General features: G+C 45.7%; 1 protein-coding gene across 2 annotated transcripts in view; it reads right to left on the bottom strand.

The window, feature by feature from the left end:
- The window catches only part of DPP7 (dipeptidyl peptidase 7), a 2,619,404-nt gene that overhangs the window by 581,431 nt on the left and 2,019,344 nt on the right, over positions 1–18,629 (bottom strand). For both annotated transcript variants that reach the window (XM_044058506.1, XM_044058507.1), the window contains exon 9: positions 10,175–10,331. In XM_044058506.1, coding sequence (XP_043914441.1) covers positions 10,175–10,331 — 157 coding nt within the window. The remainder of the gene's footprint in view (positions 1–10,174; positions 10,332–18,629) is intronic.

Here is an 18,629-nt window from a genome sequence, read left to right as displayed (position 1 = left end):
GCCTTCTTCACATATGTCTGCAATCTCAAATGAAGCACTCAGATCTGCTCAGAACTGGTGGTCAAGGACACCACATACACAAATTCTGTAGATATAGCCAACCTGCGGGCAGACAGGTTCAGTAAAAACATCATCCCTCTGTCCCCTCATCAGTAAATCAGGACATCCCCAGCACCTGCCCCCATCCCCTTTTCTCTAGGGAGAAAGTCATCAGTGCCCTCTCAAAAGTAAAAAATACAGCCTCCATGGAACCCAATAACATTCCCAGGCTGCATCCTACATAAACTCAGGCAGGAACTTGCAGCACCATTAGGCACCCTATTCAACCAATGCCCGAGTACCAGCTTTGTTCCAGCAGAGTGGAGGACAGCCACTGTCATCCCTGTGCACAAAGGTGAAGCATCCACTGATCCAGGAAATTACAGACCCATCCGCCTAACTAGCCTGATCTGCAAGACCATGGAATGGATTATCATGGACGTCATTAACAGGGACACTGGCAACTTCCAAACACTCAATACCACACAGTTTGGTTTCGTCAAGAGGAGATCATGCCCGTTAAATTAGGTTGACGTCTTTGAGACAGTTACCAAAGCCATGGACAAGGGGAAGATGATGCACACTCCCTACCTTGGCCTGGCCAAAGCCTTCGATACTATTCCCCACTTGGGTATAGCAGATAAACTCTCTCAAAAAGGCATCAATCCATATGTTACAATCCATATGTTACCAGATGGGTAGCAAACTGGCTCACTGATAGAACCCACTTAGTCAAAATAGGGGAAGACATTTCAAGCAGTAGACCTGTAATGGAGGTGTACCCCGCAGATCAGTCTTGGGGCCTCTGTTGTTTAGGATATACTTTTCTGAGGTGTAGGCCAAAATCAGTGGGCTATGGCTGACCAAGTTTGCAGATGGCTGCAAGCTGAGTGCTGTCCTCAATTCCCCCTAGTGATGTGGACATTCTCCAAGAGGGTCTCACCCCAGCAACTGACTGTTGCCAGAAACATGGCCTCAAACTGAATGCCAAAAAATGCATCATCATCCACTTTGGGAAGAATGACGTCCCCACAAATTATCACATTAACAACAAGGTCCTAAGCACGCAATCAGTCGTGAAGGAGTTGGGCACTCAGGTTGATAGCAATCTGATTTTTGGCCACCATATTGCATCCGTTGTATGGAAAGCTTTTTACATGGCCCATCTCATTAGTAAGGGTATCTCATCCAGGGACAAGGAGGTCATAACATCCCTGTATTCTTCCCTCATAAGACCCATTATTGAGTACAATGCCTTTTTCGGCATGTACCTCACAAAGCACATGCAGCACCTGGAGAGACCACAGAGGTTCCTCACCAGGAGAATCCAGGGCCTCAAACATCTACTCTACACAGATAGGTTAAAGGCCCTGTCCCTCTACTCAGTCTCATACAGACTCCTCCAAGGTGACCTCTATATGGCAGACAAAGCAATCTCAGACCCTGCCTTGATGGGATTTCTACATATCCGCAAGTCAAGCTCCACTCGAGTAACCCGCATGCGCGACCTCAACCTGGTCTTTGACATCAATAGGACTTGTTAGTGGGGCAAATTTTTGTCCCAGAGACTCCCCCTTCTGTGGAACAGACTCACTCTTTACATCAAGCAGAGTACCTCATTAACCCTTTTTAAGTGCAACCTGGATAACTGGATGGAGACCAGAAAATACACTCCTGGGATTCCACCTGTGTCCCTGCTGGATAGAGGCATCAGTTGTGGACATGTTGGAACATGGGCTTAATTCTTGGCTAGGCCTGTAAGGGCTTCAGGGCCAATAGCCTAGTAACGTCCTATGATTCTATGATAAATGGTGGGCACAATGGCAAAACTGCAGTGGGAGATGTTAGGAAAGCATTTAATAATGTTGACTACAATTATGGAAGATTTTTAACACTTATGGAATAAACGGTAGAGTGTAGAATTGAAACTATCATCTGTATATAAAAGTCAGGTCAGAATATTGCTGAATGGAGCAAAGTGAAAGGATTTCTATACAGAAAGATATTAGACAGAGCTGCCCTATGAGCAGAGTACTGTTTTAGTAATGAATACAAGATTCATGGAGGTAGAATAGAGACTTAAATATGCACAATAAAGTTTAAGGGATAGAGTAGAAATACCTTTGTCTCTTTCTTATGTTGATATAAAAATGGTTGCAGAAAATAATCGGAGGATAGAAAAAGCAATTAGAGCTAAGTGAAGAGACTATTAAATTTAGTAGGAGTTAAGTTTGAATAAGGAGTAAATGTCTGGGCTACGTGAAGAAGACTGAAAGGATTTACTTTTCCCTGACAGAAATTACCTTAAGCATACAATTTGGGAATAGAAAACAGTATTGGAATCATGGAACAGAATTATAGAAAAGATATTATTATATTAACATAGACATTTAGACAGTCATAGGAAAACAGTTTATTTAATGGATTCTGCTTATTTTAGGTACATTTGGATATGTAGGGAGAGTTTTACCAATAAAAAAATAATAAAAAAGGAAAGAGTTACTACAAGTGGTATTTACTGTTATTTGGAATTCGAGACTGAATCCAGTACAGCGGTTTACATTAAAGAGGAGGGCAGGTTGATTTCAATTAACCCTACAATAAAGTATCATTAAATTTATTTTGGATAATGAGAAATATGAATGATCAGAAAAATGACATTATAGCACAAGTAATGAGGCTAAATATAAGGAATTCTGTGAAACAGACAAATAAAGAAGGTACGTAATGAAGAAATTCAAGAAAATGAACTTGCAACATACAGATGAAAAAATTATTTTCTTTTTTAAATAAAACAACCAATTACATTTTACTATGTAGAACCAAGGAGTAATCTGAAGGATAACACTGAGCGTGCTACAGAAAAAAGACATAAGAACATATTAGCGTGCCAAGATTTTATATTGAGATTGTTGGAGAAATTACTTAAGGGACAAATGATACATAAAGCGATGAGTGAAAAGTTATATCTTACAAGTGAAAGACTGAAGCATCAGAATGCATTTTTGGAATGTGGAAGAGTTAAAGACTGTGTTGTAATTCCAAAAGTTTTTTTTTTTTTGCATAATGTTCGAAATGCTGATGTGAACATGACTTTGTATGTTTTTATGTCTTCTTCTTCTTTCGGCTTTTCCCGGTTAGGGGTCGCCACAGCGGATCACCTGTCTGCTCGTGATTGGCAGTGGAGTTTTACGGTGTCAAGTTGCCAGCCCGGCGCCCAACCTTCCACTGAAGGCACACACATGCACACACTCACACCTAGGGCCAATTTGGAGTGTCCAATCCACCTAGAGCATGTCTTTGGGATGTGAGAGGAAACCGGAGCACCCGGAGGAAACCCACGCAACCACAGGGAGGACATGCAGACTCTGCACAGAAGGCACCCCAGCCGAGGATCGAACCGGAGAATCTCTTGCTGTGAGGCGACAATGCTAACCACTGCACCACCATGGCACCCCTACTTTGTATGTTTTTTATGTAAATAGTAATAAGGACATAGAAAAAGTGCAACTGAATGTTTTATACTTTTTGGGAAATCTAGAAAGCCAGATCTTATTTTATAAAAAAATGGATAATGACAAATATATTATGAAGAAATATGCTGTGAAAGGAGTGGGATGAAAATGTGTAAAAGATTACATACATGTATTTGTGTAGTTCAGTGCAGTGCAGTAAGATTAAAGTACTTGGATCAAGTAAATTATCCACCAGATCATATGCCTCAATGAACATGTTACTTGAATGTAATGGAGACGGAAGAAACCTTTTGGATCTCCACGTGGAAGGACATGTTGAAATCACATTAACCCTCTGTAGTAAGCAGCCAACCAAAAAGAGAGAAAGAGGCATGGAAGCCAAAATACTATGCCAGAAATGAGTCCAACTCACATGACCCAGGGAATTAAACATCACACCTTGTTTACTTGTGGAACAGTAACAGACCTCTGTTAATGATGGAAAATGTCAACTGAAACTTTTGGTTCTGTTCCAACAAATGGACACAAGTAGGGTAGAGCCTCTCTGTTTAACTTTTACTATGTCCAAAGATGACGAGCAGAAAGCACTGCAAATACTACACCTGAAGTCCTTACGCCTACATTCTGGATCCTTCCTACCTTTTACTTTAACACATGCTCTTGCCTGGGATCTTTCAGTGGGGGGCACCTGGTTACAATCACAAACTTCAGCTGATACAGGAACAGACTTATCACTTTTAATCAACTCCCATTTTTTAGTCAAAAGTTATGGACTGAAATCAGCATTACTGTGGAACTGTGCAGATAAAGTCTCCTTACTCACAAGGTTGTGGGATTTGGAGTCAAGTCAATTTAGAGAATCAGGTGTATGGTAATTACAGTAGTGGTTGTCTCCAAGAAAAAAAAAACTCTTGTTAAAGTCAATAATGTGCACTGTTCATTTAGCAGATTCTTTTTTGCAGTGCATTGATTAGCAAGGTGACGTTTTACTACAAATATGTTCCATGTGCTTCCTGTCCATACCTTATTGCTGGGCTGCTTCTATTCACATCAAATACTGGAAATGAAGAAGGTCTTCAGGTTTTTCCTCATATCTGCAGGGGTTAAAATTCATCCATTTCCACACTCCTGAAAGGCTAACTAGTTGATCACAACTGTTTAACAACAAAACTTGCTGATATATACTTGTGCAAGTCACCTGCATTCTCATGTGAGGGTTTTCTCCCTAAACTCCCTTGCTTATATCTAATAATTTCATGGTTACATAACCACTGGGAAAACAGAATCACCCAACAAGAGAGAAGACAGAGCACGAGTGCTGCTCTCATTCTCCCTTTTAAAATAGAATGATGATCAGGGTGTTTTACCTCAACCAGCCACAACTTATGCAGTTGCAAATTGCAGAAATTATGTTGTGCTGTAGTCACATGTGATACAAGCAACGTTTGCGATAGTCTGTGACCTCTAATCTGATCCAACACCTGCAATCACACCTGACGACACTAAGTTTCTCATACAATGAACAAAGACATTTTCTAAACAGCAAACACAAGGGAATCTAGAAAAAAGCACACAGCTAGATGGAACTAGGGAAAACTAAAGCAGAATTCTTAGCCCAGGGATTCTAGTATGCATAGAACTGCAGAGCAAAACTACATAGGATAGGTGTGGCAAAATGTTGCAACTAGGAAGAGACATAAAGATCATTCTTAATTCATTTTCTGCTTTACGTCACAATGTCCAGCAAAAGTTTAAAAAGATGTGCCTTACCATAACAGTCCATCTGTGTTGTAGATCTTCATTCATTCATTACTGATAGGACTTTGGTTCCGTCCTCAGAACAGACACGGCCAGTACCAAGCTCGTGCTAGCCAAAAACTCTCCGCTAAGACCTACCCACAATGCGCCTCTCAGTCTCTTCAGATTGAGTTTGCCTGTCCTTACAGTATAGAAATAATAATAGTGATAGAAGGAGGTTCTGTCTGAGCAGATACCTTAACTTATAAGGAGATCCTAAAATCCACCAGGAGTCCAGGAAGGGGGAAGGAGGGCGGGAGGTAATGAATGAATCAAGATCTACAACACAGATGGAACGTTATGGTAAGACATAACTTCTTTATCTGATGTTGTAAATCTTCATTCATTCATTACTGACAGGACCGAGTCCCCAGCTACTTGAGTCCTGGGTGGCCCTAAGGAAGGACATTCCTGAGCACCATAGAACCAAAAGTTGCTCACCCCCTGGAGGCCAAATCCAATTTGTAATGAGTGATAAAGATATGAGGTCTTTCCCAAGTGGCTGCTGCACAGATATCATCCATAGAGGCTCTGGAATGAAAGGCCACTGAGATAGCTATCGATCTAGTAGAGTGAGCCTTTATTTGGAAGGCAAGGACACTGTTCTGATGGTAGGTGAAAGTAATGGCGTTTCTGAGCCAAGAAGATAGTCATTTTGGAAAGAGGCTTACCCATTCTTGGTCCTGCAAAGGCCACAAACAATTGGTCCATTTTTCTGAAAGATTTACTGCTGTCCAAGTAGAAACAAAGTTGCCTATAAACATCGAGGGTATGCAGAAGGTATTCCCCTCTATTTGAATGATGGGAAAAGAAAAACAGTAGGTCAACAGACTGGTTAATTGAAAACCCAGAAATTACCTTGGGCAAAAAGGAGGGGTCAATACGCAGAAAAACTCTTTCCCTATGAAAAATCAAGTATGGTCTCCTGACACTCAAGGCCTGCAACTCAGATACTCTTCTCACTGTGGTAAGGGCTACTAGAAGTTGAGTTTTCCAAGACAAAAATTTGATATCACAGGAATTAGAAGGCTCGAAGGGAAGACTTGTTAATGACTGAAGCACCAATAGCTCTACAGGAGGTTTGGCAGGAGGTTTAATATGTAATGCTCCTTTCATGAAGGTTTTGCACAGCCAGTGTGACATAACAGATGAATTGTCAATTCCATTGTGAAAGTTTGCAATAGCTGCTAAATGCACTGTAATCGTTGATGTTGAAGCTCCTGCATGCAACAGGGTAGTGAGGTATTGTAGGATCTTCTGAATAGGCATGGAAAAGGGGTCTATGTTATGTTCTTTGGCCCATCTACAGAACCTAGTCCACTTACTGGAATACATTTTTCTGGTGGAAGGTTTGTGTGAAGCCAGAAGGATCTCGCGAACAGGGGATGAAATATCAGGTAGCCTGGCATAGGTGATTCTTTATGTGGTAATACACATCCTGGAGGACTATAGAGCACATCCAGTTGTCCTTCCCCAGAAAGGGGAGAATGGACTGTACCCTGACCATCCAGAACTTTTGAGGTTTGATGAAATTGTTTAGTAAACTGAGATCCAGGCTTGGTCTCCAGTCCCCTGTCATTTTTGGCACTAAAAAGAACCTAAAGTAAAACCCAGATCCTCTTTGGTCTAGTGGGACTGGTTGGATGACACATTTTCTTAGCAGCTTTCCGATTTCTAGGCTGCAGCCTCCCTCTGACCAGGTGGGACATTGGGGATTCGTTTTACGGGTCTAGGAGTAAGGCCGAATGGGATATGATAGCCTCTGGATATTTATTTTCTGCACCCACGCATCCGTTATGAGTTGCCAGGCATGTAGGTGCAGAGAAAATTGACCCCTGACTGCTTTCAGAGGAGAGCAATCGGGCCGCTGTTCATGAGCACTGGAAGGGTCGCCAGAGAAGGAATCCCTAGCTCCTTGGTTGCATGGACCCCGTCTTCCCGATGAGTTGCCCCCTCTGCCCTGGGGGGATTGCTCATCACGAGTGTCACGAAAAGATCCTTTGGACTTCTTGAACAACAATTCCACCCCCCCCCCTTATTCCTGGAGTAGGATCTCTGGGGGGTGGAAAAATGTATGCCCACAGTAGACAAGGTCTTTCCGTCCTCACTACATGATAGTGTGTCTCTTACTTTGGGATCAAAAAGGGAAGATTCGTCAACAGGCACGTTGACAAAGGAAGATTTAAAAGGGTCCGCAAAGTCACAAACGCATCCAATCATGCGGTCTCATGATGATGCCCAATGCGGCTACTCAAGCTGCCCCCTTGGTAGTGTGAGAAATCAAGCACATCGAGGAGTTCGAGATGGATTCCAAGGTAGCTAGCTGAGAGGCAACAGTATCATGCACCTCCTCTGGCAGTAACCCCACCAAAGAGGCAGACATTTCTGAAATTAGGTCTCACTGGAGGCAAGTAAATTGCATCAGGTAATTCAGTGATCAAAAAGCAAAAGTCGCTGAAGCGTAGGTCCGCGTTCCCCAGTCTGTCCATAACCCAAGACTCCCTGTTCAGGAGATGAACAGTGGAACTATCTTCTGCCAGTTGCCTCTTGGTGGCCACCACCACGACCATGGAATCAACTACCAGCTGTTTGGACCAGTTGGGTTGGTCGTCAGAAGTGGACAAAATTTTATCTGGCCTACGGGGGACAGGTTCTATGTTGTCCGGGGCCTTCCAGACACGCTACACAATAATTCTAATGAGCTCATCTGAAGGTGGGGTCACCCAGGAAGTAGATGGTCAAGCACAGCAAGCCTGCAAGAACACTGATTCCTCCGAAGGGTTGGAGGGCTTCCAGTCTCCACTCTGCTTGAGGATCTCGAGAATGTCTCCAAATGAGACGTCTTCCAGGGAGACCGTGGGGACCCTTCTCCCTCATCATAACCGGCGTCTTCAGTGATGGATTCCTCAGGGGAATCAAGATGCTTCCTCTTGCAAAGTTTCTTCTGGGGTGGCTACCCAGTGGGGTCTTCTGAGGAGGACTCCGGAGAAAGGGTTCCCTTTAAGGGAAGGTCTTGCAGCTCCTGTGCTCGAGATCCCAGAGTAGGAGGTTGGGACAGCTGTATGCTACAGGGGGGTTCTATTTCCAATGCCAATGGTGAAAACTGCGAGCCTGTTGAAGCAAGAACCCTCTCCATCACCTGGAAAACAGGCCCGCCCGAGGAGGGATGGGAGCCTGGAACCATGAAGGATGACCTCAGAACTGGGGTCACACCCCACCCCGAGGAGCCTATCTCCAGGTGACGAGTTCCAAAAGGACTTGTAGCTGCTGGGAGAGCCATGGCCATAGACGGCGCCACAGAAAAAAATCAGCGAACTAGGTGCCACGGTGCTGACAGCCTAATCACTGCTCCGAGAGTGCATCAAGAGTAATCGGTGCTGACAGGGAAGCCTCCGCTGTCAGAGCAGGGACAGTATGCACCAGGATGGCCATCGGTACCGAAGTCTCCAAAACCTGGGAGGAGGTCAGAGGAGGATAGACAGGTGAATACGCCATGACGTTCCAAGAGGGAGGGAAGACCTAGTCTGGGTGGTTAATCCTCTAACTGCCAAAAGCTGGTCAACAACCCTCACTACATCTTGTTCCGATAGACTCCTGGTGGCTGCCGTTGGAGAGTCTGGTCTCTCAAGAAATGGACTAAACTGTTGTCCCAAAAAGGGGTCACAAGTGGGAGAATATCTAGTTCTGGGAAGGTGTTTGACCTTCGAACTGAAAGTGTCATTATCAATGGAGCCGTGTAAGACATCAGCACTATGGCCGGGGATGGTGCCAATGCAGGTACAGTGGTCAGAGCCTGTTTCACAAGCAAGGTTGGCATCGAGGGGGATGGTGTCGAAGCTGGTACAGTGGAAGGAGTCTGAGTCAGAATTAAGGATGGCACCGAGGGAGAAAACAGGGACCCTGGTGCCCAAGCTGTCTGTGATGATGGCGCTGGAGAAGCCCGGTGTCGACTTGGTTCCAAGGATGACGGGGATGTCAAAACAGAAAGTCTCCTTTTCTCTTTATGCTTTTTCACATCCTTATGCTTAGGAGGTGGTGAGACCACCGTCCCAGAAACAGCCTCCGTGAAGGGTGATTTCAGCATACCCTTTAGAATAAGCTTGTTCTTGCGTTCAGCCAACGTACAGTTGTTGAAGCTAGAACAAATGTCAAGAAATGTTAATAGTCAACGCCCAAACAATAAACACACCAGGCATGACAGTCAGAGTTGGGCATCTTACGCCCGCACTAATCACAATGTTTGAACCTAAGCCTGGTCTTAGCCAACATTATAACACACTAGTACTACCACATAATAACTATATCTACCAAAAAAGATAAAGGGATAGCGAAAAAAATCTTTTTTTTTTTTTTGTACAGATCTAGGAAAGGAGTACCAACAATGGTACTAAGAAATACCAAAAAAGGTAAGGAAAGGGCCTACTAGGTAGGGAAGAGGGAGTAGTACCAACGATGGTATGAAAGAACTACCAAGGTATTGCGTAGGGTTTAATCAGGAAAAACAGAAAGTAGAAACGAGAAATAACCTTAGACAAGAAACTGGCTAATAAGACACAAACTAGAAATAACCACAAAAAAGCTACACAGCTTGAGAGAAGGCTTGGGACGTCTGACGAGGAACGCAGCAAACAAGATCTGAAGAGACTATGAGAGGGGCATTGTGGGTAGGTCTTAGCTGAGAGTTTTTGGCTAGCACAAACTTGGTACCGGCCATGCCAGTTCAGACGATGGAACCGAAGTCCTGTCAGTAAGGAATTAATGAAGATTTACATCATCAGATTCATATTTAAAGGTTTCTGGTGTTACCAGTCCCTGAAAGGGCTCAGAGAAAGTAGCACGCAAAAGGTGCAGAGTGATCTTACCTTCTGCCCAGTACTGCATGCCTAGCCAGTCTTTCCTGGGCTGCACTCCCCATCTCAGTGAACAATAGGTTTGTCGCATATCATCTGTGAAAGGGATTTTCGGAAACATGTCTGTCTCACCATTGCTGTCATATAACAAGTTTATCTCTGTACAGGCCTACAAAAATAAAAACAATAGTTCAATACTATGCAAGTGTTCTGCTAAACTATCTTAACTTACAAACTACGCACTTGACTATAAATGCTGCTATAATTACTTTTAAAGCTAGCACACAATGTTGCCACTGCTACCTAGTGTCACGATATATTCGCAAGTTTTACTGGCATCTCTCACTGCCCTATCTTCCATCAGTATTTGACTCTATACATGGTGGCCTCCAGCCTATAAACAATTTCCACAAATTAGCAACAGTGATTCCACAGCCAGTGTTATTAACAAATAAGTCACACCGTCCATAATACACTTCACTCTCACAGGTAGTTATGTACTCGATGTATGTGGTCCATCTCGCCTCACATTCTTTACTCATGGGTTCGGAGCCGAGAATCGGCTCTGACTCGGCCATCTTATTTCTCTAGCACAAAGTCTCTAATTGGCTGGGCTAACCCGGTATCCCAAGATACACCTCGCCCTAGCCCCAGATCTAGTTTGCTGCCATTCCAGTCACACCCCACACACAACCACCACTGGAAGGAGCTCCAGCCAGAAAGGAAAGAAAAAACAACGGACATTGAAGGGTTCTCAGAGCCAATTTTCCTCCAAATCCTACAGGAAGGGGGCAGGTGGGAGGGTACATAAGAATGTGAGGCGAGATGGACCACATACATCGAGCGTTATGGTGAGTACATAACTACCTGATGTTATGTGGTCCTATGTTGCCTACATTCTTTACTCATGGGACAGCGTCCCCAGCACCTCTATCCTGGGCGGCTCATAGGAAAATACTCCTGAGAACCGTGGAACCAAAGGAAGCCCGGCCCCTAGAAGCCACGTCCAACTTGTAATGAGTAATAAAGGTGTGAGGAGAGGCCCAGGTGGCCGCAGCACAAATATCATCCAATGAAAGCCTGGCATGGTAAGCTATTGATGTAGACACTGCCCTGGTAGAGTGAGCTTTGATGGGAAAAGGTAAATTTCTGCCTGCTGACGAATAGATAAAGGAAATACAATCTTTGATCCATTTAGAAATTGTGCTCTTGGAAATAGGACAACCTGTTCTGCTTTCTGAGAAGGACACAAACAGTTGATCAGACTTCCTAATATCCTTAGTCCTGTGTAAATAGAATTAGTTGTCTGTGCACATCCAACTGGTGAAATCTAAACTCTGCTTTATTGGAAAAGTTCGGAAAGAACACTGGTAACTCAATAGACTGATGAAGATTAACAGTGGATGACACCTTAGGAAGGAAGGACGGGTTAAGTCTCAGGGAAACTCTGTCCTTATGAAAGGTCAAATACGGAGGTTTAATGGACAAAGCTTGAATCTCTGATACTCTTCTGGCCGATGTAATGGCTATTAGGAAAGCAGTCTTCCAGGATAGAAATTTTAATTCACAGGTGGCAGCCGGTTCAAAGGGCGGTGAAGTGATGGCTTGTAACACAAGGTTTAGATCCCATGGCATGACAGGTTCTGAAACAGGTCATCGAAGTAACCAGGCGCCTTTCAAGAAGGCCTTACAGAGTTTATGGCCCATAAGAGACGGCTCGTAAGATGTATGAAAATTGGAAATTGCAGCCAGCTGCACCTTAATGGTAGCAGGCGCGGAGCCCTGTCGGAAAAGCATGGCTAAAAAATCTAAGACTGATGGAATTGGGGCTGTGAAGGGGGTCCAAACCTTGGGCCTGAGCCCAAATGGAGAGTCTCTTCCATTTGCTGGAATAAATCCTTCTGGTGGAAGACTTATGAGATGAAGACAAGATGTGTACCACCTCAGGTGAAAAGGAATATCATCTAACTAGTGATGGAAGTGGAGCAGCCAGGCTGTCAACCTGAGGGTTCGCAGGGAGGGATGGAGCTGTCCTGACATGTGAGTCAGTAGGTCTGGCACTGGGTCCAGGGTCCAAGGACCGTCCACTGCGTACTGCTGAAGAAAGGGGAACCATACTTGTCGAGGCCAGTGTGGAGCAATTAGAATCATCCTGCTTCCCAAGGATATGGCTTTCTGAATCACTCTTGGTAACAGAGGAAACGGAGGGAAAGCACAGATCAGACCGGGGGGGCCAATCATGGACTAGAGCATCCCTGGGTGACTCCCCCTGTGGGGGGATCAGTGTGAAGAACTTGCTGCATTTGGTATTGAGAGAGCTGGCGAAGAGATCGCAGCAAGGCTGACCCCACCTGTTGAAAATTTGAACCGCCATTCGGTTGTTCAGGAACCACTCGTAAGGCACAGAATAGCTCTGCTCAGCCTGTCCGCTATCACGTTGGTCTTTCCCGGAATGTGCGTTGCCACTAAAAACCGTTGGGAAGACACTGCCCAATGCCACACTCGCATGGCCTCTCTGCAGAGGGGATAAGACTTGGTTCCCCCCTGCTTGTTCAGGTACCACACCACGGACATGCTGTCCGAATGAATTGCAATCGTTCCCAGAGGAAGAGAGCTTTGGAGTGCCCGCAATGCTAGTAACACCACTCTCATCTCTAGAACATTGATGTGCAGGTGTACCTCGTGATCTTGCCACATGCCTTGGACCGTCCTGCCAAGATAATGCCCCCCCACCCCATCTGGGAGGCGTCTGTGGTCACCGTGGCCACTGGAGACATAGGAATCAAGTTCCTCCCCTTGTCCAAATTGGTGGAACATAGCCACCAGAAGAGGTTTGCACCATTCCGTGAGAAGTATCAAGTGGGAAAGAGGAAGTTTCTGAAAGGACCACTGGGCCGAAAGGAGCCACTGTAGGATCCGCATGTGTAACCTGGCTAGAGCCACCAGCATGATGGTGGCAGCCATGGATCCCAGGAGCTGGAGAACTAACCTGGCCTGAACTCTCTTGAGGGGCAACAATGCATGAATCTGAGACTGCAGCACTCTTATCCTCTCTTGTGGCAGAAAGGCCCGCATTTGAATAGAGTCTAGCTCTGCGCCTATAAAAACAACACGCTGTGAGGGCAGCAAGGCAGACTTTTCCCAGTTCAAGGTAATTCCTAGTTGTTGACAAAGTGTAATGGTAGCCTCCCTGGCTTGAATGAGGAGATGCCTGGGGGGGGTGAGAAGCCAGTCATCCAGATATGGAAACACCTGAAATCCCAGACATCTCAGGTGAGCTGTCACCACTGCCAAACACTTGGTAAATACCCTGGGGGCTGTGGTGAGACCAAAGGGCAGGGCACGAAACTGGAAGTGACTGGCTCCCAGCCGGAAGCGTAAGTGACTCCTGGATGCCTTGTCCATCTTGATGTGGTAGTAGGCATCCTTGAGATCGATGGAGTACATCCATACTCCTTTTTCCAGCAAGGGAAAAATAGACTGAAGAGTGACCATTCGGAACTTGGACTTCAGAACGTAGTGATTCAATCGGCTGAGATCCAGAAAGGGTCTCAGGTCCCCTGTTCTTTTCGGCACCAAAAAGAGTCTTGAGTAAGTTCCTGATCCGATATGGTCTGAGGGGACTGGTTGGATGACTCCTTTTTCTAGCAGCTTTGAAACTTCTAGTGCTGCTTGATCCTGTTGACTGGGTGGAACGTCCGGGATTCTTTTGACTGGAGGGGGTGTTGATAAAAAGGGGATAGTGCAACCTCCGGTAACTATTCGAAGCGCCCAACGATCCTAGGTGATGCTTTCCCAGGCTTCCGGATGCAACGAAATTCGGCCCCCGACTGGCTCCGGAACAGCACAGTCGGGCAACACCTCAGGAACGCTGAAAGGAAGACCCGCGAAAGGAATTGCGGTCTCCCGGGTTGCGGGAGCCTCCTCTGCCTCTAGGATGATGTCTTCCAGAATAATTTCCCCATCCTCTGCCTCTGGAGGGGGACTCACCTTGAGCGGCAGGGAAAGACTTCTGAGACTTCTTAAACCACATTTTCCCTCCTCTCTGAGCCTTGGGATAAGGCCTAGAAGGAAGAGAGAAATGGGCCCCTACAGCAGATAGGGTCTTCCCCTCCTGTTCGCATCTGGTGAGGGTGTCTTTCACTTTGGTCCCGAAGAGTGAGGACCTATCAATGGGGGCTTCAGTGAAGGAAGACTTAAAGGCCTCCGCGAAATGACAGGCGCATCCAGGCTTGCCTTCTGAGAGCTACACCTGAGCTAGCTGCCCTACTCGCCCCTTCGGCTGCATAGGATATGAGCCTCATGGACGAGTTGACAATGGAACCAAGGGTAGACAACTGGGCGTTAACAGTCTGCGCTACCGCCTCAGGCATGTTACCCGTCAGAGTGTCTCCTAGCTCCTTAAGGAGATCTCTCTGGAGCCGAGTAAAATGACAAAGATAATTCAGCGATCGCAAAGTAAAGGTCACTGAAGACAGGGTACGCTTCCCATACCGGTCCATACTCCTGGACTCCTTGTTAGGAAGATGGACGGAAGAAGAAGCCTCTGCAACTTCCTGCTGAGTGGCTGCCGCCACCACCAAGGCATCTACGGAAACCCCTTTGGTCAGGAACTCATTCCCCGGGGGAGGAGAAAGAAACTTATTTGGACGTCTGGGCACCGGTTCCACGGAGTCAGGGCTCTCCCACACCCTTCAACAAATCAAATCCAGGAGTTCATCGAAGGGTGGAGACACCCAGGAGGCGGAGGGTTGAGCTCTGAAGGCCTTGAGGAATACAGACTCCTCCTCAGAGGGGGTCTTGGACGGCCAGTCGCCTCTCTGCCTCAAGATCTCCAGGATGTCGGAGAAAGACATCATCGGAGGATGACTTGGGGAAACCCTCTGACTCCTCGAGGTCGGTATCGGAAGTGAGGGACTCGTCCTGGGAGTCTATGTGCTTCCTCTTGACAACTGCTTTCTAGGGGGCTCCTCAGTCAACGACACTGAGGGGCCCTCAGAAAGTTGGGGACCGCTCATGGGGGGTATCCTCAGACCTTTGAGCTCCACCATCCATGGATAGGGGGGCGTCAGAGGCTCTAGCTGGGGTGTAGGGGGGAAGGAGTGAGATCCGGGTGATGTAACTGACGATCTGGCCAGTGCACTCCTCATGGCCTTGAAGGCAGGTCCCCCCGAATCCAAGGACCGACCCGTCTCCGAGACCACAACCGGAGTCGGGGTTCCCCGAGCCGATGCACCGAGAGGGAGGCTCGGAACTGACAAGAGTCCCGAGGTATCCCCCTTGGGTCCGACTGAGGAAACCCGAGTACCAAAACCAGAGGACGGAACCGACATGGTTGTAGCCTACGTCGGCGCCGATAAACTCGCAAGGGGTATCGGAGCCGACACGAGAACATCACTCGGCGCGGAGCACTCCGGCTCCGACGACACAGGGGTGCTCGGAGGAGGAATCATCGGTACAAGAATAGGGACTGGCTCCGGAGCCGACTGGGTCGGAGCCGAGAACAATTTTGCTAACACCGGCGACTGCAGTAGCCTCTGGACCACCCTATCCACATCCAAATCTGACAGCCTAGAGGATTTAGAGGAAATAGAAGAAGATCGGGATCTCCTACCCGGAGACTCATTTGCTAACACTGGGTGACTGGCTCCGAATAGGCTCCAATAATATCGGGGCCGAGGTCGACTCCAGCACAACAGATACCTCCTGCGGCCCCGAGGATAAGGGAGCCGAGGAGGCAGTATCCACTTTCGAAACCTTCTCCGGGGGCTCCGAGGAGACAGATGGAGCCGGAGATCTTTTCTTGGTCTTGGAAGTCTTAGACTTAGTACTAGAAGAAGAGTCTAAGGACTCCTCAAACAAAGGCTTAACCAGGCCCTTCAAAATCAGCTTATTTTTTCGTTCCTGCAGTACCCTCGGGCTGAAGGCATGGCAAAAACTGCAGGACTCTTTGCAGGTGAATAGCACCAAGACAATAAACGCAGATAGAATGCCCATCTGTAATGGACATCTTGTAGGCACATTTTGAGCATTTTTTAAACCCAGAAGTTTTATGCTCTTTCTGCTCTTTAGACATAGTAATTCACACACCCACTTAACTGACAACGACAGACACAAGAGGAAGGCGGGAAAAACCAAACTATGAACAGCCAAGGAAACTCTAATTTAAACGTTTCTTTGGTGCAGCAAGGAAAATCTAACTACCGACCAAAAAACAAACACAAGTTTACACAAAAAAAGAACACAGGAGAGGACTAGGTCCTCTAATTTAAACGGGCCTAGTCCGCCAAAACAGAGGGATACCACAAAAAATACTACTCATTTACACAGTACACTCACAATGAAAAACTAGCTATTAAAATAGCTTTTTACAAGAGAACAGACTGCTAAAGACTTATGAAAAGTTTTGAAAAAGGGTACTTAGCCACAGCTAAGCGAGACCACGTCCTAACTCTACGAGCGGCAACCGAGATCTGGGGCTAGGGGGAGGTGCATCTTGGGATACCGGGTTAGCCCAGCCAATTAGAGACTTCGTGCTAGAGAAATAAGTTGGCCGAGTCGGAGCCGATTCTCAGCTCCAAACCCGCGAGTAAAGAATGGAGGCGAGATAGGACCACATAACATCTAGTAGTTTCCCTCCTATCACAGCTTCCATGCCCGTTTCTAACAAAAATGCTCACAGCGGCTGAACTTATATTCACCTCATATAAACTTATTAAAACAAGGCATAGTTACTGACAATAGTCGCCTAGTATCCTACTGCACAATTTCACTGATTACATAAAATGTTGTTGCAATGCTTCATGCATTTCAGCTAGGTAGTACAATACATCTGAGTACAGTTGTGTAAACGTATACACCTAAAACATTAAATCTCTAATAGTAACAATACACGTCAACAAAAAGTTATACAACAGACATCAGATAGTTAAACCTTTAAATGAAGCTTCTTTAGGAACAGTAATGTCATAAAATAAAAAATAAATGCTGTCTACAGATACTGAATGAAAATGACTGTACTTAATACTGCTCGGTTTCTCCCTATTGCTGTTGTTCTGTTTTTCACTACTGACAATATCTGGAAAATACTACATTTTTTCAGTTACAGATATAAACCAAATTAACCTACTACCTCACTTACTGCACTTTTTGATATTTGGTGTTACTGCATTGCTGTAACATTGTTTGTCTTTTCGGCTTTTCCCGGTTAGGGGTTGCCACAGCGGAACTCTGGTCCACTAATGATTGTCAGTAGATTTTTATGGTGCCGAGTTGCCAGCCTGACGCCCAACCTTCAAAGAAGGCACACGCATTCACCCATGCACCTACCTGCATATCTTTAAACATCGCTCGACCGCGGGGAGGACATGCAGACTCTACACAGAAGGCGCACCAGCCTAGAATCGAACTGGAGAACCTCTTGTTGTGAGGCAACAATGCTAACCACTGCACCACCGCGGCCCTATTAAAAATGCACAGAGGACCCAGTTGCTACTTCTGGAGTATGTCTAGAATTAAACCCTTTCCAAAAAAGCTACAGATGAAGTAAAGGCCCTGGTAAAAATAAGCTTTACCCCTGCCTGGAAAGGTTTTGTTGCAAGGTAGTATAATTAAAGGTAATAGCAAGAGTCAACCACTTGGAAGAAGTCTGAACTGACACAGGCTGTCACCTGAAATACAGGAGGCTTCATATGGAGCACTCCTTTCAAAAATATTTTCACTCGAGTCTGCAATGAAAGAGGTGTATCCATGGAAAGATATGCCGAAATGACCAACAAATTAACCTTGACTGAGGAAAACGACAGACATAGGATAGTAGCTCACATAATATAGATACAAAGAACACTAACCCTGAATGGGTGTTTTTTTTTTTTTTTTTGCTTGGTCCCAACTAGAAAACCTTTCCCCTTTACTAATAAATGATTTGTAGTACCAGGATTTGCTGTCTCTAATACCTACTGCACAAGAATTCCAAGATCTAGGCAAACACAGTCATTATGGTTGGGCTGTATCAGACACTCTTGGTCTTGTGTGAGTCACCACAATGATCTCTGAAGAATCCTTCTGAATCTTCAGAATGTCCCTGACTGTTATTGGAAACGGTGGAAAAACACACAATAAGGTTTCTGTCAAAGGAAAATAAAAGGCATCTGTCTTCCAGGCCTTCAAGGATGGGGAATTGGAGAATAAATTTGGCATACTAATAATTAAGAGTGGAGGCAAAATATCTGTTTGAGGTGTTCTTCACAGATGGATTAAATCTTGGAAGACCCCCCTAATAGAATTTTTGATTCAAGAGAGTCTGCCCTGGTCCGGCTTAGCTTGCCTGCCACACAGTCCTGCTCTGATGGTATGTAAGATACCTGAAGAGTGAGACTGTGCTGAAAAGCTATATCCCAGGCCACTGTGGCTAGTCTGCATAGAGGGAAAGAACTGGTTCCCCATTGTTTATTTATGTACCACACCA

Source organism: Protopterus annectens, chromosome 16.part0 (assembly GCF_019279795.1).
Source record: "Protopterus annectens isolate FY-2018-M chromosome 16.part0, PAN1.0, whole genome shotgun sequence".
Taxonomy (NCBI): domain Eukaryota; kingdom Metazoa; phylum Chordata; order Ceratodontiformes; family Protopteridae; genus Protopterus; species Protopterus annectens.
This window is presented reverse-complemented; position numbering and strand designations above follow the sequence as displayed.